We start from the raw sequence: 25,392 nt of genomic DNA, 5'->3' as shown, positions 1-25,392 counted from the left end.
CTGGCCACAAGGTGAAGGAAAACTGCAGGCAGCTGAGCACCGGGAAAGGCCAGGGAAAGAAGGGAAGGAAGGGAAGGGAGCCCAACAGGATCATCCTCGGACCTCCAGGGCACAAACACAGCCGCCCCGCTCAGCCAGCCCAGCTACAGCAGGAAGGGGCCAGGGTTTGAGAGCTGGCTGAAAGGATATAACTTGGGGTCATTCCTGTACTGTTCCAGCCACCGCCGGTTAGCCTCGATCATGCCCTGCAGACTGGCGCTGCCCACCTCGGGGACGTGGGAGTGGGGATGCTGCAGGAGGCGGAGCTGCTCCCTGGAAGGAGGAGGCAGGGGCAGGAGGGCCAGGGGAGGGCCTGTGACTCGGTGACCAAAGGCAGCACATCGCCCCCTCCCCCAACATCAGCTACAGGCTTATGGGGTGGCTTTAGCCATTCAAAGCTTCCCCCACTAGCAGGAGGCCCTCGGGACTGTCCCCTCGCCCCCCAGCTGGGTTCTCCTGACATCAACACTGTGGGCTCCACACACACAGATCCTGGTCCCATCTCATCAGCAAATGCGCGCCCAGCATCAGCTCCCACTGGTCAGAGGGGTGGGGGGTGCTAATGGTTGGGCCTGTGGCGGGGGGGGGGGGGGGGGGGGGGGGGGCAGGGGCGGGGGGGGGCAGGGCATGTGGCCAGGAACAGGATAAGCAGGCTCAAATGCTGGCCCACCTGTCTCCCCCACAGGGCGCCCCCTCCTTCAGATACTGCTACAGGACTGGGGAGGCAAGGAACTGTGGGCAAAGCCACTCCGGGATGGAGAGCTGGAGGGCCACGCGAGGGCTGTGCCAGGGCTGGCCAGGCTGCTTCCTCCCCGAGGTGCCACAGGGCACTTCCTCACGGAGCTGGGCTCCGGGACTCTCCTCTGGCTGTGCCGAGGGGCGGCTGGGACCCAGGCCTGCCTGACCCTCAGGGCCGCCCCACCTTGAGCTCTGCTCCCCTCAGAGGTGGCGCCAGAGCTGCAGGGAGTCTTACCTGGCAGACACGTAGCCCAGCCTGTTCTCCAAGGGCACAGGGCTGCTGCGGAGGCTGGGGCTCCCAGCTGGGGAGCAGGAAGCAATGGCTCAGGACAGGGGCCAGCTGGGCCTGAGCCTCAGCCGCCCGCCCGAGCAGCCGCCCCTGCTCCCCAGCACCTCTGCCTCCTCACAACAGAAAAGGCAGTGCCCCTCCCAAGGAGAACCTACACACAGGGAGACCTTCAGCTGTTGGAAGCGAAAGGTGGGAGGCGGGAGTCACCCTGTCCATTTCATCTCCAAAACGTAATCTACTTTTCTGTTTCCATTTCCAGTCGGTTCGATTCCCAGTCAGGGCACATCCCTGGGTTGCAGGCTCAATCCCCAGTGCAAGAGGCAGCCCATCAATGTTTCTCTCATTGATGTTTCTATCTCTCTATCCCTCTCCCTTCCTCTCTCTAAACATCAGTAAAAACATTAACAAAAACAACAAAAAACGAATGACGACCTCAGAGGGTTACAGGCCTAAATGAAAAACTTTACATGAAACACCCGGCCTACAACACAGCGCTCCCGATGGCGCCTCATGATGATAAGGACGACGGCCTTTGGGTTCTGCTGAGTTCTGGAGCCATAAAGGCCCCAGTGGCCCAAGCCCAGGCGAAGCGCCCTCACCCACAGAGCCGAGGCTGCTGGCCCAGCCAGGCCTGCTTCCCAAGGGGCCAGTCAACGGAGCAGTGACCCAAAGCTGGGAGGAGGGAGGAGGGGGGTAGGGGAAGAAGAGAGGAAGAGGAGGAGGGGCAAGGCTGGGCCCAGGTCACATTCGGCCGAAGGAAGCTCACCTGGGAAGTACTTGCGCCACTTCTCCACCAGGAAGTCGTCCATGGCCTGAGTGGTGGAGGAGGAGAGCCTGGGGCCCAGCCCCGGGTCCCAGGCCCACTGGGTGGGGGTCCTCCGGAGGGAGGGGGGCGGGGGCGGGGCCGGGGTGGAAGTGAGGAGCGGGGGCGGCTGGGTGCCGAGGACGCCCAGCAGGCTGAGGACCTGGTGCAGCTGGCTGCTGATGTGCCGCAGGGAGCTGTCCAAGCACCGGATCTTGTCGGGGAAGGGGGGCCTGGCCGGGCTGCCTGGAAGGGAAGAGGCCGGTGGTGAAGGACCCAGGCCCCCGGGCCCTGTGGCACCGTGGAGGGCAGGGCCTCGGTTCCCGGCAGAGCAGACAGCCAGAGCACAGAGGCTGGTCAGGGACTGTGCACTCGCACTCGGAAGGCGCCGGCGTGCGGCCTGTGGGCGGGAAAGCCCGAGCCTCCTCCTCGCCCAGCACCCACCGAGGACCCGCTCAGACACGGCTCCCCGAGGCCCGCACAGAGCGAAGGAGGGGCTGCCCGTTTCCCTCTCCACGGAAACCGGTCCCTCCCAGCCACCCTCCCTGTCCTCCCTGCGGCCACCACTCACCATGAGGCAGGGACCCGGACTCTGAGCTTCCACTGCTAGTGTCTTCCGTGTCGCTGAGGTCAAAGGTCACCACTTTCTTGGGGGGGGGCCCTCTCAGAATGTCCTCATCTAGAGCCTGTGGGTAGAAGCAGCAGTTCCTGCTGGCCCTCGCCCTGCGCCTTTGCCGACTGGCTTTGTGCTGGAGAGGAGCCCTTCACCCCTTCAGGTGCGGGCTCTTTGGGGCCAGGGTTCTGGGAGGGGCACATCCTGTGGGCTGCCTCTCGGGGTGGGGGGCGGGGGCGGGGGCGGGGAGAGGCTCACAGAACTCACCCACCTGAGACGCGGGCAGGCAGGCCACCAGGACCAGGCTGGTGCCCACCCTTTCTCTCCCCAGTAAACTCGCTCTGCAGGGTCTCCCCACCCACGCCTGGGCATCCGGGGAAAGGCTGCTCCCCGGAACACCTGTCCTCAGGTTCCATGGCCGGGGAAGGGCCAGGGCTAGATCCTCTCCCAAGAAGCTTCAGCAAGAAGCTCCGGGTCTCTCAGAACCACGCAGCACAAACCAGCCAACGCAGAGCTGAAGCCATGCCGTCTCCCCGCCCGGGAGCCTCAACAGGACCCAACACCCAACCGCATCCGGGCTGTGTGGCCAGGGCTCACCTCGTCCCGCAGAGAGGCCTCCAGCTCGCTCAGCTTCTCCTCCTTCCTCTGTAGCAGGTCGCGGCCTCTCCGCATGGCAGACTGCATCTCCCCCAGGTGCCTGGCCTCCTGCAGTCACGGGAGGGGAGGGGCCTGTGTGACCCACAGACGCTGGGGCCCAGCCTGGCCCTCTGTTCGCTGGGTTATCGTGAAACATTACTTAACTCTCAGTCTAGGTTCTCATCTAGGAGAACTGCTACTTTTCATGGGCCCTGAGAATTAACTGAGATGCAGTATGTTACAAGGGAGGCGCTGGACGTGAAATTCAGAGCAGCTTACTGCACTCCTCACCTAGCAAACGGAGTAACACTGGCCCCTTGCACATCACCTGCGGTTCCTGGGGGGCCATGCGGTTTCTATCAGAGCGTCCTGCCCACGGGGTCCAGCCTCGCGAGCCTGTGAGTCGTTTCATCCTCGAGGAGCCACAGAATCTCTTTGCCCGGCCCACCGCCCGACGTGACGTGTGCCCAGAGCCCAAGGCTGTGTACCCACCCTCATGGGGTCCCCAGAATGAGCAGTGGCGGGCGCAGCCCCGGCTCCCCAGCCTCCCTCCCCGGGGCCCAGGCTGTCCTCCAGGCTCTGACCTCCTCCAGGCCCTTGGTGCCCAGCAGGTCCTCGGGCGCATCCGAAGCGGTGCCCAGCTCGTTGCCCCAGTGCTGCTGGGCGGCTTTCAGGGCTGCCTGCCGCCTGCGCATGGAGCGCGTCTGCCGCACCAGGAAGGCCTTGGCACTGCGGAGAGCCACCCCCTCGGCAGAGAGGTAGTGCCGGAAGCTGATGGGGACAGGCGGGGAGCGGGGCGGGGGTGAGAGGGCCTACAAAGACTCCAGAGCCCTGCTCTGGGTCACTCCAGCTCCTGGCAGACACCCATCCTGAGCAGACTGGGGGTGGGGTGGGGCTGCCGAGGAAAGGAACCCAGCCACTGGAGACCACACAGGGCGTGTGGCACTGTCCTCCAGATAGAGGCCAGGCACTCCCGTCAGCCTGACTCTCGCCCAGGCATCCGCAGATGCCAGCCTGCCGCACCCAGTCACGGTGGGCACCGACTTCCCTGAGCCACGCCCACGGGTGACTGCCGTGACCTCGCTTCCCCCGGCCCAACCCCAAATAGGACGGGCCATCGACACACCTGTCCAAGGATGAGTCGGCGACCTCCGGGCTCTGGGAGACAGAAGGGGGCGCCTCTTTGGTCTGCTTCTGAGGACACAGGAAAACCCACTGACCCAGGCCAGCAGGTGCACGCAAGCGCCAGGCCTGAAACCCTCCCAGAGCCGACACCCCGGCCCTGCTGGAGGCCTGGCACTGTTCACCCCTGAGACCCTCGGACTATGGAAGTGGGGGACCAGGAACAGTAAGAACAGGAGCTGGAGGCCCAATACAGAGCAGAGCCCCGCCCCTCCTGGAGCCCCGCCCAGCCATCCTGTCCCTGCCAAGGCCAGAGAAGCTCACGGTGCCAGGGGGTGTCTTCAGGTCCTCAACGTGGAGGTCTGGCTCACAACAGGGGGAAGCACTGCTCGCCTCGACCGCCAGCCCTTTCAGCGCCTCCTGCTTCCTCTGAGCTTCAGCCTCCAGGTCACTGTGGGTGGGGGTGCAGGAGGTGAGCAGGCTCCCCTGAGCACACTGTCGAGACCCCTGGTGGGCTTGGAGCCTCACCCGAGGTAGAAAATAAGACCATCTCCATCGCTTCACTTCCGGCCAAGCTTCTGAGGCAGGGCTGGGGCATGAACGGTGAAACCAGGACCCCAGCTGCTCCTGCCTCCTCACACCCCCATCCCTACCATAGGCAGCAGAGCCTGGCTCCAGCCCTGCCTGGGACGGGCCGAACAGCGAAGGTCAGAGGGCACGCCACCTGATGTGTCTCTGCAGCCCCTTGGCCTGGGCCTGCAGCTGGTCCACCTGGGCTTCCAGCTCCAGCTTCTGGGCCCGCAGCTCGCCCAGACTTCTTCGGAGCTGCCGGTTGGACTCGAGCAGGCGCGTGTGCTCCTGCTTTGCCTCTTCCAGGTGTTGATGGGTGGCTGTGACTTCCTGGGCAGAGGAAAGACAGAAGCGCCTGGAGAAAGAGTGGGAGAAGGCAGGGAGCCAGGAAGCCCCAGGACAGGGCCCCAACAGGGCCCACACACCGGGCCCACACACCGAGGTCACGGGTCCTCCCCCTCCGGCCCACCCCCCACTCCCTGGCATCCTGTGCTGGCTCCCCCACAGGTACTGCTGGTGGAATAGACCCAGGGCCTGCAGGCAAAGACCAAGTGAACAAGCGGTGGGGGGTGGGGAAGAGAGAGGGGGGCAGACAGGGAGGCCAGGTGAGGAGACCAGGCTCGCTCTCCAGCGCCACCTGCTGCTTCAGGCCAACAGCCACCTCTCCTTGGGGCAGCCTCCTCCTGAGGGAGGGGACCAGCCTGGGCCACCGCCAGGCCCCAGGGCGCAGGGGCAGAAAAGGCCCATCCTGTCTTGGGGGAACCATGTCTCCAAGATCAAGGGCACCTGGGGACCCTCCACCCCACTCCCTCACCTGAACGTCCAGCTGAGCCAACCTGGCCTTGACCTCTTTGGCTCTGGTTTCCAGCTCCACCTCTAAATCTTGGAGTTTCCTTTCCTGCACAAAGCAAAGTCAGAGGAAAAACTGTGTGTGTAGAAACGGTGCGAGGCATGAGGTGAGGGCAGGAGGGGTCCTGACCCCCATGCCATGGCACACCCCCTGACAGGCTCCCACCCCCTCCCATAAGCCCCTGTGGCCTCCCAGGAAAGCACCACCCCTTGTTTATGCCCAGGGTGGGCAAGGAGCATCAGAGGTGCCAACCCCAAGGTCCTGGAGAGGCTGACCCCCTTGGCCCAGAAAACAAAGGAGCACCGATGTCCCAGACTGGGGTCGGCCAGCGAGAACCCCTCCCGCAGCTGCTGGCCTGCTGCCCCCACTGTCCCAGCCCACCTGCTCCCGGTGCCGGAGCCCCAGGCCCTCCAGCTGCCTGGCCTGCTCCTGCCTCGCGGCCTCCAGCTCCTGCTCGTGGCTCCTGCGCAGGCGCTCCAGCTCCCCAGTCAGGTGCCCCAGCAACATGGCCCGCTGTGTCCTCTCCTGCACAAAGCGGGCCGCCAGTAGGAAACCGCAGTCCCCACCCCTGCCAGTGCCCCAAGGCCAGCCCTTAGGACAGCGGGGTCCCCCCAGAGAGCACAGGCTGGACAGTGTGGTGAGGAAATGGCCTGGGGAGCCTCCTACTGCTGTTGCCTCCCTCAGGGAAGAGGCCATTAATAGTTCCCTCTCCCTCGCAGGTCAGGACTGGTTTGGGAAGGAAGTCAGATCCCTCATGACCCGCTGGTTCTGCCGGGAAAGACGGCACAGAGAGTCTGGGATCTGGGGTCCCTGGAACCGCAGCCTAGAAGTCCGGGCAGAGGCCCAGCCGCAGGCCAAAGTCAGCCACGGCCACTGCTCACCGGACAGTAGCAAGCCAAGCTGAGGGCGGTGGCTTAGGTAACTGACCTTTCCCACCCAGGCCGAGGCTGGAGATGGGCAGGTGAGGTTTGCCTACTGTTTGGCTCCTGCCAGGCTATTTCCTGGTGTCCTGGCTTCCTATGATCCCTGGTGGCAGGATTAGGGAGGCCAAGGCTGAGGCTCTGGGATCGGACAATCTAGGCTTGGACCCTAGCTCCTGCCTGTCAGCCATGGGTCGGGGCAAGTGGCTCGCGCTCAACTCTCAGTTTCCTCACTTTTAAAATGGAGGTAATGATAGGACATCCGCCTGAGGTGCTGTGAGGACTGAATGAGCTAATCTAGACCAAGCGCTGAGAACAGGGCCTGGCACGCGGCCCACGCTCAATGCCAGGGTCGTCACCCGAAGGCCAGTGCAGCCTGCCCGGCGGAGGGTCCCTCCTCATCCGATGGCTGAGGCACAACGTGACTTGGCCAGGGCAGGGCCAGGGAAGAGAGCCTCCCACAGACACGCCCCGCCTCCCCTCTCCCTCCCCCCGCCTCCAGCCGGCCCACCAGGGCCCAGGCTGTGCCACATGTGCCACGGGGAGGGCCGTCACCTCGGCTTCATACTGCTCTCTGGCCTCCGCCACCGCCTGCCGGTGCTCCTCCTTCATCTTGTCCATCCTCCCCTCGTGTTCCCGTTCCACCTCCCGTCGCTTCTCTCTCAGGAGCCCACTGAGCTGCAGGGCAGGCAGCAGGATACAACGGGGGACTGAGCGGGCAGCACGCGGGACTGAGCATTCGGCCTCACACGGCACCCCCCGAAAGCTCCCACGCACCCAGGTGCATGACAGGTGATGGCCATGCTCCCCACTGCCTCCCACACACAGGGCATGGCGTGGAGAAGCACTGCCGCAAGGGAACTGGGCTGTGAAACGGGAGCGCAAGTGCCAAAGTGAGAGGACCCTCTGGGCCAGGATGGCTCAGCGGTCAGAGCACCACGACACTACCCGACCCGGGAGCAGCGCAGCACACACCTCCTGCTCGTACTCCAGCAGCTGGCGCGCTCTCCGCTCCGCCCACCCCAGGCTCTCCTGCTGCTGGGCCTCCGCTTTCTGCTGAGCTTCCTCTCCCCCCTTCTGGAGGCTGGAGACCACCTAGGAGGGCCACGGGGGTGAGGCAGAGAGCACGAGAGTGGCCGGGGACCCACTTCCCAGGACCCGATGCCCCTCCCGCAGGCTGCAGGGGGAGAGGCTGCCTCCCTCGTGTGGCAGGGAAGGGTCGAGCGTGCGCTCAGGGCCACAGCCCAGGCTCTACCCACAGGCCAGGCCTGGCACCTACCTCTCTGTGCTTAGCCTCCAGGGAGGACAGGAGCCGCGCCAGCTCAGCCCTGTGCTCTGTCTCCAGCGCTGCTGCCGCCTGGAGAGCAACAAAGGGCCAGTGAGGGATGCTGGGCAGAGAAGGCTGCTGGGCAGCGACCCAGACCAAGGAGGAGCCAGGAACACCAGCCCCAACGTGCCTCGAGCTCAGGGGATGAGGGAGCCTCTGGCACAAATTCCTTCTCCCGATACAGCTCAGCCCCTGAAGCCTGCAACCAGCCGACAGACAGGCATGTGGGCAGTGTGGAGGGCACGGAGGCGGTCCCGGCCACTGCTGCCACCCTGCCTCTGGGCGCTGGGGGCACTCCCGCTGGTGAACACGGCCAGGCAGGGAGGCTGCAGGCTTCGGCCCACGCCCGCCTGCTGGTCTCCTGGTCTCAGCGAGGCTCCATCCCTCACCAAAAGGAAAGAGAAGTCCCTCGGCCTGGCTGTTACTCACTTCAGCCTCTCACCTGGGGACAGACCCTCACACCAGATGGGCATGGAGGAAGAGCGAAGGACAACTGAGTGCGCTACCGCTCAGCGAAGGCAGGAGAAAGGGAAGGGTGGAAGGTCATCGCATGTCCCCAGAGACAAGGACAGGGACGAGGCACAGGCGTCTCAGGACCTCTGCTCTGGTCGAAGTTCTTTCAGTCATGAAATCTCCCCAAACCCACAGCCATCTCCCCCCAAACTTCCTCCCAGCCGTGGCAGAACCCAGGCACCAGGCCCAGCAGCCCTCCGGGAGCCTCTGCGACCGCTCTCTGCAGGGACCGGACCCAGCTCCTGCCCGCAGCCAGCTGGGTCACGTGAGCAATGGGCCCAGGGTCTGCGCCCCGTCTGTGCAGACCCCACTTTCCACCCGGCGCCCACCTGCATGCCCAAGTCTTGCTCGCTCTCTGCACTCGGTCCCTCCCCAGGCAGCCCAGGCCGTGTGGTGCCGTATCAGAGAGGAAGGTCCCACTCTACTTGCTCACCTCTTTCCTCTCCCCTTCCAGCTGCTCCCTCCGCTGCTGCTGGGCCTTCTCCTTCTCGGCATTCAGGGCAGCCTGCTCTCTCCTCTCTGAAGCCTCCATCTCTCCCCGGAGCCGCTCCAGCACCTGCTGGCTGCCCTGCTCCAAGCTGGCCCTCTCGGCCTCCTGCAGGGCCGCCAGCTCCTCTCTCAGCCTCTGCAGGGAAGCCTGGTGCTCGGCCCTGGGCAGACGGAAGGATAAGGAAGGAACTGAGCCCTCGGGGCGGCCCCAGGGGCTGGGCAGCTCGCATGGGCACTCACCTGATTCGGTCAGCATCTGCCTCTGCGCTGGACTGGACCTGGGCCCGGAGCCGGGCCAGCCTCTGGCTCTCCTCCTCTCTCATCTGAGTCCCCTCCTCCTCAGTAGCCTTCTGCAGCTGCTCCTGCAGGAGCCTGGGGAGGAAAGGCAAGGCAAGTCTGCTGAGGGCCCACCCTATTCCAGCCGTATCCCCGGCTCTCAGCCCACAGGCCTGTGGCCTGCTGGGAAGTTTCTGGAGTCTTAGAGGGGCGCTGACCCCAGCCTCTGGTCTCTTACAGGGGCGCTGACCCCAGCCTCTGGTCCTGCTGCCTCCCTGCACCTCCCATGGGAGGGGGACCGTGAACTCCCCTGCCCTTTCCTCAGCAAGCGGATTACAGGCTGCCTGATCCCAGACCAGCATTCCTCCCCCAGGCTCCCTCTGCCTCAGCCTGACCCTGGTCCACATCTTTCTCTCTCCACCCATAGGTTCTGCTCCAGCCACTTCCGATGAGCCACCTCTGACCCCACCGCTCTCCTGGCCTCTGGGCCTTGCTCCTGCCGGTTCCTCTGCAAAAATCCCCTTCTGCCTGCCCATCCGCGTTCATCATTCAATGCCAAGCCCCGCCCTCTCAGAGGAGTCTTTCTGACATGCTGGAAGCCAATCCACCCTTGCTGCTTGACACAGTCGCTGCAGGGATGTTTCAAGGGACCTGGCGCATATGGCATACTGTTCTTAATATATTTGCTCCCCCTCTTAATGCTATGTGTTTTAAACAGGACCACCTCTCTGAGAAAGGCTATTTCCCCAGGTGAGGATTTTTATCAGTAAAACCCCTTAACTAAGTGCCAGGTGGGTAGTTAATCACTTTAACTACGAACAATCACGCTTAAGCTACATAATCTTTACTTAGAATAATCTCCTTCAGTTACATCCTTATAGCTTAATAGAACAATAGAGTAACCTTGGAATGGAGATAAGAAATGCCCTGACCTTTGGAATAGAATAGATAGGGTTAAGATCAAATAGTATAAATACAAATGTAAGAGGACAATAAAAAGAGGAACCTGGCTAGGAGGAACCTCGCCCTGATGATCACCTGAGCTGCCTCCTTGTCATTCCTTCCTCGCCGACTCCGTCCACACCTTGGGGAACCCCTGGATTTGTTGGGGCTGGACCCCAACACTGACACCACCCCCCAGTTCACCAACCACCCCATCACAGCTACATCCCGCCGCTCCACACTGCCTCACAAGTAATCACCTGTACGTCTGTTTTTCTTTCAAGTTTGGGAGCTTCTCCAGAGAAAGAACCTTTTCTCAAAACATGTTACATCCCAGGTACCGAGCACAGGACCCGCCATGGGATAGGTGCTCCATACTGTCTGCTGACTTCGAACAGTGTCACCTAGCCCCAAACACAGGCCGGCCCGTAAGTCACCTTCCCGTTTAAAATTTTAATAATGTTTTTGGCAGTAATTTTTTTTAAATTTTTTTTTCAGATTCTGAAAACTTGTTCCCTGGAAATTTACTACGGGAAAATGAATGATGGAACAACGCATGAAAATCACCGAATTTCATTTTCAATCAGCCCTCCACGACTCTAACACAGAGAGCACATATAGGCTTCCATTTTGGGTCCACCCACTGACCCAGCAGTGCGTCCCAGGCAGGAGACCGTGCTCAGATCACACGCAGAGGAACACAGGGGGCGCCGGGGGAGCAGGGCTGAGCATGTGCAGGGCGCTGGGGGGGAGCAGGGCTGAGCGTGTGCAGGGCGCTGGGGGGGAGCAGGGCTGAGCGTGTGCAGGGCGCTGGGGGGGAGCAGGGCTGAGCGTGTGCAGGGCGCTGGGGGGGGGGAGCAGGGCTGAGTGTGTGCAGGGCGCTGGGGGGGAGCAGGGCTGAGCGTGTGCAGGGCGCTGGGGGGGGAGCAGGGCTGAGTGTGTGCAGGGCGCTGGGGGGGCAGGGCTGAGCGTGTGCAGGGCGCTGGGGGAGCAGGGCTGAGCATGTGCAGGGCGCTGGGGGGGAGCAGGGCTGAGCGTGTGCAGGGCGCTGGGGGGGGGAGCAGGGCTGAGCGTGTGCAGGGCGCTGGGGGGGAGCAGGGCTGAGCGTGTGCAGGGCGCTGGGGGGGGGAGCAGGGCTGAGCGTGTGCAGGGCGCTGGGGGAGAAGCAGGGCTGAGCGTGTGCAGGGCGCTGGGGGGGAGCAGGGTTGAGCGTGTGCAGGGCGCTGGGGGAGAAGCAGGGCTGAGCGTGTGCAGGGCGCTGGGGGGGAGCAGGGCTGAGCGTGTGCAGGGCGCTGGGGGAGAAGCAGGGCTGAGCGTGTGCAGGGCGCTGGGGGGGAGCAGGGCTGAGCGTGTGCAGGGCGCTGGGGGAGAAGCAGGGCTGAGCGTGTGCAGGGCGCTGAGGGGGAGCAGGGCTGAGCGTGTGCAGGGCGCTGGGGGAGAAGCAGGGCAGACTAGGGCAGCACATGCCACAGACTTACACACGGACCCACATAAGGTGCACTGGTGCATGAGCTCACACCCAGGACTGCCCAGCAGCTTAGGGACATGTTAACAGCCGTCATGGAAAATGCCACGGAAAGACCCTGTGCTTTGAAGTGGAAAGTGAAGGACATTTATGTGACATAATTTTTCATACATAGTTTTAAAAATTCGCATTTTCTGTACTTTGTATTGTAAAAATAGGAAACATTAAAAAAAATTATTCAATTTTTAAACAGTAAAGCGACTTAGGGGCCACCCTGTATAAGCAAGCTCTGGGGACCTATGAGGGCATCCTCTGGACAGACCGACCACGGGAACCATGTCGCCCCAGCAGACATCCCGCTGCTGGCCCCAGGCCCCCAGGCCCCCTGGCCCCCGGCCCCAGGCCCCCAGGCTCCCCGGCTCCCCGGCCCCAGGCCCCCAAGCCCCTCCCCGCGCCCCCCCCACCCAGCCCCAGGCACCCCCCAGGCCCCCCGACCCCCAGGCCAGGGCCGGGAGCTGTGCTCAGGGAGTCCAAACCCAAGGAAAACATGTCTCGGGAGACAGCGCCTTTGAGAAGCTTCCGTAATGAGTTCCAAAGCCAGAGAAGAGTTAGGCTCACTTTCTGTTCAGGTTGTCAGCTCACGGCTCTCCTCCAGAGGACAGAGCGTGCATCAGTGAAAACCCTGCCCTGACCTGTGGTGACCGCTGTGCACGGCTGCGCAGAACCACGGAACGGGAGGGCTCCGGAGGGCTCCGGAGGGCTCCGGAGGTGCGGTCCTTTGGGTCCAACTCAGCTCGGCCTCCTCACCGTACAACCGCCCGCCCCTCCTGCCTGCTCAGCCGGGAGACACTGTGCCCCCGACAGGCACAGGCGGAAGCACAGCAAGGGAGTCGGTCACAACTACTACCGGTACTGTGTACGGGGCCCACGGGGCCTGGAAATATCAGGGGGAACACGCCGCAGAGCATTCGATTGTCTAACCACAACGCTGTACACCCGATATTAATACAAAATGCAACTGAATGTAAACTGTAATTAAAAATTACTTTAAATTTTAAAAAAAGAGAAAGGAATATTTGCTCTAAGGTCAGTGTGCCTTCCAGAAATTTCTACCAAGTGGAAGTTTCCCAGAAAGAGAGCCCCTCAAGAAGGCTCCCGTGTACACAGAAGCAGGGTCCTCGTGATGAACTATTTCAAAGGGAGCCAGCAAGGCGCTGCCCACAGATCTCACGCCATCAAGACCGCCAAAACCGGACTGATCTCAACTGAAAATAAAACGAGAGCTAGCCTTTACTGAGCGGCTACGGAGTGCAGGCCGAGGCAGGCTCTGGGGCATCTAGTCTTCACACAACCTGATGGAAGGCACAGTCCACTGAGCTCAGGGAGGGGCAGGAGGAGAGGAGGGGCCTGGGGGGGCAGGCAGGGACGCAGCGCCTGCCTGCTCTTCTTGGCACAGCCTCTCCAGGAGAGCTGAGCCCCGCTGTTGGGCTCCGTTCCCAGTTGGGTGGAAGAGGAGGATGCTCTGGGGTCTGTTCCGTGGGCTGCTCCCTGGCAGGGGACCCAGGGGCGGGTGTAAGGATGGGCCCGGGGTCAGTGGATCCGGCGTTGGCTAATGAGAGACGGTCCCCACCCTCCGGACAGTCAGGGGCTGGTTTTCCTAACTTCTCTAAATAAAGCGTGACCGTTCTTTATACACACTGTTATCTCTGATAAAAAATAAGCCTCTACCACTTTGGATGTTCGGTCCAGAGGGTAAGATTTCGTTACACTGCCAAGTACGTGAACTATATTAACATCCCTCTATTGCACTTCTCCCATGCTGGGACGGTGACAGAGACTGCTACCACCTCCTCAGCAGGCATTCTCCCACTTTCCTTTTATTCTCTCAGGTAAAGAGGCCCAGCTAAAGGACTACATTTCCCAGTCTCCTTTGCAACCAGGGGTAACCCATGAGATTTAGGTGGGAATTATTGGGTAAGGTTTCCAGGAAAACTCCATTAATGGGACTGAAGGAACTGGAAGGTACCCTCTTTACACTCTCCCTGTCCTTCCTGCCTGGAGCACAGGCGCGATGGCTGGAGAGCCAGCAGCTATGCTGGCCTGAGAAGAGACCCTGAGAGTAAAACCAGCACTAAAGCGGGAGAGATGAAAGAAGACAAGGACCCAGGACTCCCGTGTGCCAGCCCAGGGCTGCCTTTTCTTACAAAAATCAACCTCTAGCTTGTTTATACATAGACAGTCAGACCTCGTTTCTCAAACGTCTCCCATCTCCAACACTTCAGTTCTCGATCAACTTGTTCACAGACAAAAAATATCTCGGTTGCCAAAGCCGGTTTGGCTCAGTGGATAGAGCGTCGGCCTGTGGACTGAAAGGTCCCAGGTTCGATTCCGGTCAAGGGCATGTACCTGGGTTGCGGGCATATCCCCAGTGGGAGATGTGCAGGAGGCAGCTGATTGATGTTTCTCTCTCATCGATGTTTCTAACTCTCTATCTCTCTCCCTTCCTCTCTGTAAAAAAAATCAATAAAATATATTTTAAAAAAAAAAAAAATCTCAGTTGTCGACCAAAATTTCAGTTTTCGACCTGACAACCCTTTCATGCTGATACCTCCGCATGACAACACGCAAAGGAGAGAATGCTTTTGTGGCTGGCTGATTAGCACAATTTTAAAACATAAAGAGGCCATCAAGAGTGCTAATGTTGCCCAGCCAGCATGGCTCAGTGGTTGAGCTTTGACCTATGAACCAGAAGGTCACAGCTCAATTCCAGTCAAGGCACATGTCCGGGTTGTGGGCTCGATCCCTAGTGTGGAGTGTGCAGGAGGCAGCCGATCAATGATTCTCTCCATCATTGATGTTTCTATCTATCTTGCCCTTGCCCTTCTCTGAAATCAATAAATATACTTTTTTAAAAAAGAGCACTAATATTGCTAAGGGTGTGAAGTGCTCACAAAACAGCAATCACAGGCAATTGAAGAGGTAGAAAAGCTGTTGTTTGATTTGGATAAAGGAAAAGCAGTGAGCCTGTGTGATAGCATTTCGGAGGCAGTGACAGATGAAAAATTCCTTTAAGGCTAGTAGGGGGGTTCGATGAATTTAAGAAGTGTTTATAGATTAAACAGTACATTAGACATGTACTATGTGTAAGAAAGGTGGAAACAGGGAATCATTTAGGGGTCTGGAACAGATTACTTCCATTTACATTATTTCTAATGGGAAAAAAGGATTGCGTTTTTGAACAAAGTGCTTCTCAAACAGCCTTCTGGAACGAGGTTCCACTGTACACACACGCACGCCTGGCCAGGCTTAAGGGTCTTATTTGTCTAGGGCAGTGATGGCGAACCTTTTGAGCTCGGCGTGTCAGCATTTTGAAAAACCCTCTTAACTCTGGTGCCGTGTCACATATAGAAATTTTTTGATATTTGCAACCATAGTAAAACAAAGATTTATATTTTTGATATTTATTTTATATATTTAAATGCCATTTAACAAAGAAAAATCCACCAAAAAAATGAGTTCGCGTGTCACCTCTGACGCGCGTGTCATAGGTTCGCCATCACTGGTCTAGGGCCTCCCAGCCAGCTATGCAAAGAGCAGGAACCCAAACAGAAACTTGTGAGTACTGGGCAAGAGCTCCTCCCACTGCAGCACAAGGCCCCACCAAACCCATGGTCCCGGCAGGGCCCCGACTCCCAAGGAAGAGGACCTGCAGGAGTTAAGACAATGGGCTTCAGAGATAAGCCTCTGGCTAAGAGGCTCTGCTGCGTCTCAGCTTCCAGACCTGGGACGGGACTTCACCTCCTGGTGCCTCAATTTGTCTACGTTACACATTCTATAAAATGGGGTTGATAATAACACCTCCTAAGAGCCTTTCAGAAGACTAACAAAGTCATAGATATAAAGCACATGGGGCCCGGCCAGCATGGTTCAGTGGTTGACCATCAACCTATGAACCAGGAGGTCACGGTTCAATTCCTGGTCAGGGCACACACCTGGGTTGTGGGCTCCATTCCCAGTGCGGGGCCTGCAGGAGGCAGCCAATCAATGATTCTCCCTCATCATTGATGTTTCTATCTCTCTTCCCCTCTCCCTTCCTCTCTGAAATCAATAAAATATCCTATATAATAAAGAGGTAATATGCAAATTGACCATCACGGCCTTGCACAAGATGGACGCCACAAGATAGCTGGCAGGGGAGGGCAGTTGTAGGCGATCAGGCCAGCAGGGGAGGGCAGCTGGGGAGGATGAGGCCAGCAGGGGAGGGCAGCTGGGGGCGACCAGGCCTGCAGGGGAGGGCAGTTGGGGGTGACCAGGCCTGCAGGGGAGGGAGGGCAGTTGGGGGCAATCGGGCCGGCAGGGGAGCAGTTAGACATCGATCAGGCTGGCAGGGGAGTGGTTAAGGGGTGATCAGGCAGGCAGGCAGAAGCGGTTAGGGACAATCAGGCAGGCAGGCAGTCAGGCAGGTGAACAGTTGGGAGCCAGCAGTCCCAGATTGTGAGAGGGATCCCAGATTGGAGAGGGTACAGGCTGGGCTGAGGGACAACCTCTCCCCCCAGTGCACGAATTTTGTGCACCAGGCATCTAGTATATGTATATTAAAAAAAATAAAATAAAATAAAGCACATGGATCAGTGCAGTCTCTCAAAAGACACCAGCTACTCCCATCACGATCACACCTCCCAACTCCCCACCAAAGACAGAGGGGTCAGGCACCCTGGCTTGGGAGCCCATTCCTCCACACAGGCCGGCGAGGAGGATCCTAGAGAGGCCGCGGGCACCCAGTGGCCCCCAGGAGGGAGGCGTGGGTCCCTCCCTACAAGTCCTGGAGGCCCTGCAGCTTGTCTGGGAGGGGGGCGGGCCGCACCTGAGAGACTCCTCTTTCCGCTGTCGAAGCTGAAGCGCCTCCTCCTCCTCCTCCTGCCGCAGCCTCTGCCGCAGCTGCTGCACCTTTTCCCGCTTCAGTTCCAGGAGCCGCCTCTGCTCTTGCTCCAGTTCCTGGGCCACTGCCTCCTCCATGGCCTTCCGGGCGGCCTCTGGGAGCTGCTCTGGGAGAGCCAGGAGCTCTGGAGATCGCCTACCAAGGGGAGGGAACAGCAGTTCACAAGTGTTAATACCACCGCCTTTCGGCACCAGGTTTACAGAGCTACGGGTCATCACAGACCCTAATGGAGGGCCCTCCACCAGGAATCACACACACAATTCAGATCCCCCAAGCGGGCAGAAGGCTATGCCCTCGGAGATGCAGGCAGCATCTGTTCTACGAGACAAGCCCCCTGTGGCTGCTAAGGCCGCGTGAGCCCAGGGAGAAGGGCAGCCCACAGCAGGCCCTGCGGACCCGGGCCCAAGGCGGAGACGAGGCTCCCAAGCTGGCGGCAGAGGAGAAACTGAAGCACTGGCCCTGACGACTCCTCCCGTACGGCTCAAGCCCGCTCAGTCCCTCCACTAGGGCTGGGCCTGCTACTCGAGGCTCCTGCCATCAGTTTGAAGTCCCCAGAGGCTGCTCTTTGCCTCCCAAACTGCACAGAGGCCAATGCATAGGAGCCAGGGGGACGCAGCAGCATCCCTCCCAGCCGAGACCCAGAACAGTCCGCAGAGGCCCAGGGACAGGAAACCCCGCCCCCCACACTGCCCAGTGAGCCAGGCAGGGGACCACCCCTGAGCCAGAGAGAGAAGCAGGAGCACAACAGACACCAGGCTCCAGATCTCCGCACCAAGGAATCGATGTTTAAAAGTAGATCAGAGAGTCCTGCTGGTGTGCTCAGTGGTTAGTGTCAGCCCGAACACCAAAAGGGTCTCGGGTTCGATTACAGTCTAGGTCAGTGATGGCGAACCTATGACACGCGTGTCAGAGGTGACACATGAACTCAATTTTTTGGTTGATTTTTCTTTGTTAAATGGCATTTAAATATATAAAATAAATATCAAAAATATAAATCTTTGTTTTACTATGGTTGCAAATATCAAAAAATTTCTATATGTGACATGGCACCAGAGTTAAGTTAGGGTTTTTCAAAATGCTGACACGCTGAGCTCAAAAGGTTTGCCATCACTGGTCTAGGGCATGTACCTCGGTTGCAGGCTCGATTCCTGGCCCTGGCTGGGGCTCATGTAGGAAGCAACCAATCGATGTGTCTCTCACATCGATGTTTCTCTCTCTGCCCCTTCCACTCTCTCTAAAAAAAAAAAAAAAAAAAATCAATGCAAAAAATATCCTCAGGTGAGGAGTAACAACAAAAAAGGGGGAAAGAAATTCAGAGCTAACCAGATGCATAAGGTGGGTGGTAAGGACGAAGGGTACCAGTTACAAAGATGTCTATAGAGTAACAAGGTTGTTTGTTGCTTGTACACTGGTTCTGAAAGAAATACCCAAAGAGAAACCCCAAGGACACTTAGAACAATGAAAGCTTAAGTGAGATCAAGTGTTTCGCCTCCCAGAGCGGTTTTCCTAAAAGCTAGTACACATTTGCATTCCCAGGTCCTAAATCTTACGTCAGGAATTGCTCTTGCCACCCAACCACCACCTCCTCCCACAGTGCTCAGGCCTAGCAGGGGGACCCCCGTCAACCTCAGCAGCATGTGGCTGGATCCAATCCCAGGAGCAGGGTGCCAGCCCCGGCTGGGGTCACAGAACCCCCTCCTCCCTCCAGCTCTAGCCCTGCAGCAGATGGAGGGCGGCCGAGGGCGTGGCTAGAATGGCAGGTGACAACAGGCCTTTGGAACAATTCCCTCTCCGCCCCTTGAGACCACAGAGAGAAGGAAGGCATGACATCTCTGAAATACCATTAAAATCTTTCCTTCCTCCATTCCTAAAATTATAACTCAGACCAGAAACGGTCCTGAGCTATGTCTTTAATTCTCTGCTGCTGCCAGCTCCACCTCCCCTCCTCCCAACACCCCGCTTCCTCCCAGGCCCCACACAGCCCAGCAGATGCAGATGTAAGCGATGCGGCTGCCACCCCCTCGAGGATCCTGCCCTTGAAAGAGCCTCCCCCAGCTCTCCGCCTCATCAACCCTCCAACTCATTTCCAGCCTCTGCTGCAAACGCTTTTCTCCCTGAGATGGCTCCTTTACTGCATCTCCCTGTGGGCTGTGTAGCCATGTGGAACCCCAGGGACAGATGCTGCGGGAAGATGAGGCGTCCACAGCACAGCAGCCTGAGAATAGCTGCACGCACCACACCAGCCTACTTCTTAGTGCGCCTCTTCTCCGTGTCCCTGCTCTAAAGATCCACCATCCTAAGCTCCCTGTAAGTCCAAGGCAGGCAACACTGGCCCACAAGGCAGATCCCCGCGGCCACTCGGGGTGAAGCCTGCAGAGGGAGAGGCAGGTCTGCATTCTAGGCCACCCTCGGGCGCCAGCCCCAGTGGGTCCCTGAAGCAGTCATGGCAGGCCTGGCAGGCCGGAGTGAAGGAGAGGAGGAGGGAGGGTGGCAGGAAGAGGCGGAGGGAGACACGTCCCGGTCCCTCTGGCACGGCCGTGCACCACTGACACTGGGTTGCAACCAGAGACACCTGTGTCCCCACATGCCACCCCGTGGTTCACCTCATGTGGGCGTGGCGAAGGGAACAACGTCCCTGCCTCCCAGACCCAGGCCTCTGGCATGATGCGTGCATGGCGGTGGCTGCCTGCGAGCCCAGCCCTCGCTGCTGCCCTGCCCTTTGCTCCTAACCCCTCTGACGCATCGTGACATCTGTGAAAGGCGCCGGCTCTGTGACTCACGGTCCCTCACCTTCTGTGCTGATGATGCTTTGACATTCTTAAAAAGCTTACTGGTCAACGAGAGGCTGCCCCTCCCAGGACTAGCCAATTGTCACAGATAGTCCTGCGCCTATACCCCAGCCCCTCCTGGTTGCACACCACGGGGGTATTTCCCTACCCTAAATCACCCAGAGACCACCCCACAGCCCCAAGTGCACAACATTATTCAAACCATCCAGTCCCACACTTCAGGCACCTACCCTGCCTCATCCATTCCTTCCCGAGAAAACCCCAATAGAGGTTCTGGACCATGCCCTCCCTTCGCACCTCTCCTGCCTCCTGACCTGCCCTGGTTCTTCCCCTGTGGCCCTGGTGGTGTGGCACGCCCTCTTCTCTGGAAATGTTAGTAACATATTCCTCTTTCGGAGCCATTGGCCTCTCCACGATGCCAGTCACCTCCGTGTATTAAAATTCCACAGGTTCGAATGAGGCACAAAGCTGCTCCCCACAAACCCGGGGAAATCACCCCATTCCTAACACGGCTGTGAGGAGTAATGACAAGGGAGTGCGGGGCCTGGAAGACTCCGAGGACAGAAGGCGTGTCCCGCGGGCCCTGTGTGCACTGCTCAGGGCGTGTTCCCGAGGCCCCAGCAGGGCAGCATCGCTGGGACGGGGTGAAACCCAAGGTGCCCTGGCGGCCCTCACTGCCCAGCCTCTCTCCCAGAGGTGCTGGCAACCACCCTCTGACCTCTGACCTCTGCCCAGGGCCCTTTCTCTGAACCACTCACCTCTGTCCTCATAGAAAGCACCCTGACCCGGGTGTCCACAGCCACCGAAGAGGCCAGGGAGCGAGTCCCCCCTCGGGGCAGAGCTGTTGCTGCCGGCTGGTCAGCACCTGAGAACAGGCCCCTCAGGACATCCCCCTGCAGCGCGGGGAGGATGCGAGCTCGGGTCCGTGTGCCTCGCCAGCCCCCGGGGCACTGTCAGCAAGCCATCACGGTAGGCGGGTGGGCGGGTGGGCAGGTGGGCAGTCTCCGCTCAGCAGGCAGCCCCGGGCCCCGAGGGCGTGGATGCTTCCGAACCACTCAGGCCACAGACAGGCACACCTGGGTGGCCCCGGCCCTGCCCGGCCCTGCCTGTCCTTGTCGAGAACAGCAGAGGCCCCACAAAGCCAGACGTCCCAGGGACTAGAATCTAGTCCTAATTCTGCAAGCAACTAGCCATGTGCCCTTGGGCAAGCCCTTCACCTCAGTTTCCCCACCTGTAAAAGGGGTGCGAGAAGGGAAGGTGAACTGGGCAGAGAAATGCTAAATGATGTCTGGTTGTGGTGAGCGTCAAACCCAGACACAAAGAGCCCTCTGTGTACCATCCAATCTACTACATGCAGGTGGGGCCTGGAACACCGGGTCTGCGGGCAGAAGCCAGGACGGGGTGGCCGGGGGGGCGGGGGCATGAGGAAAGGCTCTCGGGGGACGGGATGCTCCCGTGGGATCCGGGGTGGGTCCGTGGTGTGTACTCGTGTAAACATTCGTTGACTTGTACAACTCAGACTTGTGTACTTCCATGTATATAAATAGCTCCAAAAGCTTCTGTCTGCTTTTTCTCAGAGCGGGCATTTTTCTCCAATTACAGAGGAAAGAGAAAATAATGGGGGTGGGGGGGATGGAGGGGGCCAAAGGGAGACATATGGAATACTTTCAACCATCTATCTATATAAAAGCCTAAGTGACCATCACAACCGAACAGATGACTGAACAGGCTGCATGGAGCGACCAGGCCAGCAAGGGGGGGTTAGTGAGGGACGACCAAACGACTGAGCAGCAGGTTGCAGAGATGGTGGCACCCACAGCCAATAAGGAGGGAATATGCTAATTGACTGTCACACTCTCAAAGATGGCAGTGCCCACAGCCAATGAGGGTATATGCAAATTGACTACCATGCCCTCAAAGATGGCGGCACCCACAGCCAATAAGGAGGGAATATGCAAATTAACTACCATGCCCTCAAAGACGGTGGAGCCCACAACCAATAAGGAGTGAATATGCTAATTGACTGTCGTGCCCCACGGCCAATAAGTAGGGAATATGCTAATTGACTGTCACACACTCAAAGATGGCAGCACCCACAGCCAATAGGAGGGAATATGCTAATTGACTGTCACGCCCTCAAAGATGGTGGCACCCACAGCCAATAAGGAGGGAATATGCAAATTAACTACCATGCCCTCAAAGACGGTGGAGCCCACAACCAATAAGTAGGGAATATGCTAATTGACTGCCACACACTCAAAGATGGCAGCACCCACAGCCACAAGATGGCGGTGCCCAGTCCCCTCAGCCCCACCAGAATGGCAGGCATATGGCAAGGCTGGGCCCACCACGAGGCAGGTCCGGCTGCTCCGCCCGCCTGCCTCCGGAGTCCCCCAGTCCCCTCAGCCCCCCAGCCGCCCAGGGCCACCCGAGGCTCAGGTAACCAGGGCCGGCCGAGGCTTGTGCTGCCGGCAGTGGCAGCAGCAGAGGTGTGATGGGGCGTCGCCTTCCCCTGATCGCCGGGTCGCCTCCCGCCCCTGAGCGCTCCCGGACTGTGAGAGGGGGCAGGCCGGACTGAGGGACCCCCCCACTCCAGTGCATGAATTTTCATGCACCAGGCCTCTAGTAAAGAATAATTAAAAAATAAATTTAAAAAAATAAAAAGAGAAAATAGTGCTTGGTAAAGGGGAGAACATGACTTACCAGGTTTCTGCTAATGACTAAGGAGGTACCCCTCACTTGCACCCTTGCTCCCCAGGTCCTGACAAGGGGAGCCCTGGGGACAGTGATGGCTCCTTGGGGTCTCAAGGCTGCTCACAGAACCAAGGGTACACTCCCTCCACCACCACCCCCCCCCCGCCCCACACCACCTCTGGGGGGATTAGAGCATCTTTCCCCACCACCCAAGAGTGCGTGGAAACAGCCCTGGCTGGTCTGGCTCAGTGGTTAGAGTGTCAGCCCGTGGACCAAAGGGTCCCAGGTTCCATTCTTGGTCAAGGGCACATACCTCGGTTGCGGGTTCATCCTCAAGTAAGAATTTTAATAAAAAGAGTGGATGGGATCTAAAGCTACTCACACACGATGGAGGATAGGCCCAACCCACAAGAACTGGCCCTTACCCCTCCGGAGAGATGGGCAGGGTGGGGCTGGCCACCACCTTCTCCTCGGGCTCCTTGGGCTCCTTGGGCTCCTCGGCCTGGGAGCACGGCGCCTCCCCACTGTTGCAGGAGGCAGGTGGACTTGGGGTTTCATCCCTTGATAGCAATAAAGAAGCAAATGTGTTAAAGGTAGGAGGCTCCAGTGGCACCCCATTTGGGGTCAGAGAGCTGTGATGGGGACAGGGAGGCAGCCCCAACCGGTTCCCTTCCTCAGGTCTTAACTCTCCCTGCCCTCCCTGCCTCTTCCCGAGCTGTTTACAATGAAGAGCAGGTGCGCCCTCCCACATGGGAGGCAGAATGCTTACTGGACCCAAGAAGTTCTACCTGCAGCAGCTGCCCCATAGATGCTGGCAACCGAGCATGGATGCTGCTCAACATCCCAGGGACTCACTGCGCCGGGTGAGCCCTGAGGCCAGCGTCTCCCCTTGCAGACAGCACCAGCGCCGGGGTCTGGACCTTGGCTGGCCGCAGGGAAGCCTGGGTAGGGCGCCTCCTTCACCTGGCACACTACGGGGACCCCACAGGGGTGCTGCCCCACCAGAGGTGGGATGGCCACTGGCTGGAAGGGGCTGGTGGGCGGAGACTAGGAGAAAGGGCCCCTGGGCAGGCCCATCACAGCCCGTAACAGGTAACAGCAGTCTCTGCGCAGCCCTGCTGGGGAGGCAGCTGGGCCAGAAGAGACCTGCCTCATTCAGGAGTTCCTAAGCTCCCCTAATCAGACGGGGCACCCCAATTTCAGCTGCAGACTGACTACTCAGAAGAGGCCAATCTCCTCACCCTCCAGCTCCAGGAGGGCCACTCGCTCCCCAACTTCTCCAGGCCCCCAGCCCCCCACACACAACTCCACCCAGGTAGGCCGCGCCCTCCCGGGAGGCACACGCTCACTCTTACCTGTGCAGGGACTCGGGCGGGAGGGGGCTGCGTGCAGAGTGCTCCGTGGGCTCCTGTGTCCCCCGCCGCTCAGGCGGCCCAGCAGGGGCCTGCAGAGGCCCTTTCACAGTGGCCTGGCTGTGCCGGGGACTCCCAAGCCGCTCCCCGTACAGAAGTGAAGGGGATACCCTGGTCAGACCAGCCAGAGAGGGGAGTCAGGAGGAGACTGGGGTGCAGTGGGGACCTGCGTCCACTCCTCCTTCCAGCTGGACCCCCGCCGGGGCCCCAGGTTCACGGAGTGGTGAGGGCAGAGGGCAGAGCAGTGGAAGAGCAGGAAGGGAGACACCCTGCTGAGGGCTCCCGTCCTGGACTGGACCCATGGCCCTGCGCTGCATGTGCTGGCCCCTAGCAGAGCGGCACGCACTCTTGGGGCGCAGAGGCTGAATCGCTGGGCCAGGAGGGATGGAAGGACCCAGCAGGAAATGGGAAGGAAAGGGGAAGCCAGATTCAAGTGGTCAGACTATCGGAAATGCTGAAGCTGCAGCTTCAAGGAAGAATTCTGATGGTTTTTCAAGGTCCAAAAGGTAGAATGACTGCCCTCCCCCTTCCAGGGGACAGCCTTTGCCTTATCAGGGCTCAAGCCTGAGAACCTGGAAGCCCCCCCCCCCCCCCACACACACACACACAGCCACGCCTGTTCTGCTGTGCAGGGCCCTGGTCCAGCTCTGAGCTGCAGAACTGACCCTCCCGCATGACCCCCAGGGCTGCCGCGGCTACTCCAGCGCCGGCCACAACCAGACACACAGTTCAATCCCAGCAGTGACAAGTCGGAGCCCCGGCCCACAGTGGTGCCATGTGTGGAGTCAACCAGGCGCCAGCAGCTCTTCACTCTCCTGTGTTGGTGTGGAATCACAGGTCTGCTCTCTCACCCACACTCACACACTCACACAAGCATATACACTCACTCATACTCTCTCTCTCTCTCTCTCTCTCTCTCTCTCACACACACACACACACACACACACACACACACACTTTACCAGGCCATCCTGTCGGTTCCCATGCGCTTTCAGGCAGGAGCACCTGAGCCACGCAGACCAGCCAGGAGTTCTGCCCAGCACACATCCCCGAGTTCCCTGCGGCGGCCTCCCCCAGCCGTACCTCTCGGAGCCTTGGGACCGTTTGCTCTGCAGCTCATCGTGGCTGGACTGGCTGTTGTCCTGGTCTTCTCCTCCCAGCCTCTGGGCCTGCAGGCAGCAGTGGTGGAAAGTGCATATTGGAGGGTCTGATGTGGATCCCTCAACCCTCCCACTGACAGCCATGCTTGGAGGAAGCAGTAAGAGTGGCTCTTTGGTGGGTGAGGACCCCGCGGGATGCAGCAGAAGCAGCCTGTCTACTGTCCAGTCAAGGCCCCTGAGGCTCTGCCTAAGTCCCGGCTCCCAGCTGCTCCCAGGGCTGGCCAGGCTGGCTGGGGAGGGCGAGCCAGACACCATAGCCACTGCGCCAGAACCAGAAGCCAGGGCTGCAGGAAGACACACAAGAGGAAGGAAAGCCTGCGCCTGCAGCTGGAAGCGCTCACTGTCGTTGAAGAGATCTGTGAACAAACACCCCATGTCCTCAGCGGCCCGGACCTCCAGGGCCAGTGCCACCATGGACGCTGAGACGCCATGGCTGCAGGGGGCAGCCGACAGCTCCACCTGAGAGGACGGCTGCGCCCAGACAGACAGAGAGAAAGGGAGCCCGACAGGGCTCCTTCGCTCCATCCACACGGCTCCCATCAGCGGGCCATGAGGCCGCTTCCCAGGCAAGGATGCACATCTATCAAAAACCCAACAGATCTCGTCGTAAAGCCTGGGCCTCGGCACATGTGAAGAGCGGGACGATTCTTGATGAGTCTGAGGATGTCCTCCAGGGGCGGGGCCACGCAAGTGCAGTGGTGGTCAGCCTCGCCTCCACCCGTGCCAGCCACGGGGAGGACTCAATCAGATTAGTGCCTAAACGAGAGCCGGTCCCGAAGAGGGCTGCCAGTGAGCTCCCCTGCGCAC

General features: G+C 59.7%; 1 protein-coding gene across 7 annotated transcripts in view; it reads right to left on the bottom strand.

The window, feature by feature from the left end:
• The window catches only part of CEP164 (centrosomal protein 164), an 85,920-nt gene that overhangs the window by 8,360 nt on the left and 52,168 nt on the right, over positions 1-25,392 (bottom strand). For 2 of the 7 annotated variants that reach the window (XM_070426131.1, XM_070426129.1), the window contains exons 11-28: positions 24,509-24,594; positions 23,369-23,536; positions 22,439-22,573; positions 16,456-16,665; positions 9,149-9,280; positions 8,853-9,069; positions 7,859-7,936; positions 7,555-7,674; positions 7,135-7,257; positions 6,041-6,184; positions 5,624-5,707; positions 4,964-5,139; positions 4,564-4,690; positions 4,244-4,311; positions 3,702-3,888; positions 3,079-3,186; positions 2,440-2,554; positions 1,833-2,110 (exon numbers count right to left, since the gene is read on the bottom strand). In XM_070426131.1, the coding sequence (XP_070282232.1) occupies positions 1,833-2,110; positions 2,440-2,554; positions 3,079-3,186; positions 3,702-3,888; positions 4,244-4,311; positions 4,564-4,690; positions 4,964-5,139; positions 5,624-5,707; positions 6,041-6,184; positions 7,135-7,257; positions 7,555-7,674; positions 7,859-7,936; positions 8,853-9,069; positions 9,149-9,280; positions 16,456-16,665; positions 22,439-22,573; positions 23,369-23,536; positions 24,509-24,594 (2,556 nt within the window). Of the gene's footprint in view, positions 1-50; positions 313-1,012; positions 1,080-1,832; positions 2,115-2,439; positions 2,555-3,078; positions 3,187-3,701; positions 3,889-4,243; positions 4,312-4,563; positions 4,691-4,963; positions 5,140-5,623; positions 5,708-6,040; positions 6,185-7,134; positions 7,258-7,554; positions 7,675-7,858; positions 7,937-8,852; positions 9,070-9,148; positions 9,281-16,455; positions 16,666-22,438; positions 22,574-23,368; positions 23,537-24,508; positions 24,595-25,392 lie in introns of those variants that run through there. The other 5 variants (XM_070426134.1, XM_070426127.1, XM_070426128.1 and 2 more) reach the window with 5 other exon arrangements.

The sequence above is a fragment of the Myotis yumanensis genome, unplaced genomic scaffold, assembly GCF_028538775.1.
Source record: "Myotis yumanensis isolate MYYU_CA2020_CCGP unplaced genomic scaffold, mMyoYum1.0.hap1 SCAF_10, whole genome shotgun sequence".
In the NCBI taxonomy this organism is placed as follows: Eukaryota; Metazoa; Chordata; class Mammalia; order Chiroptera; family Vespertilionidae; genus Myotis; species Myotis yumanensis.
The sequence above is the reverse complement of the archived record's forward strand: the minus strand, read 5'-3'. Positions and strand labels throughout refer to the sequence as shown.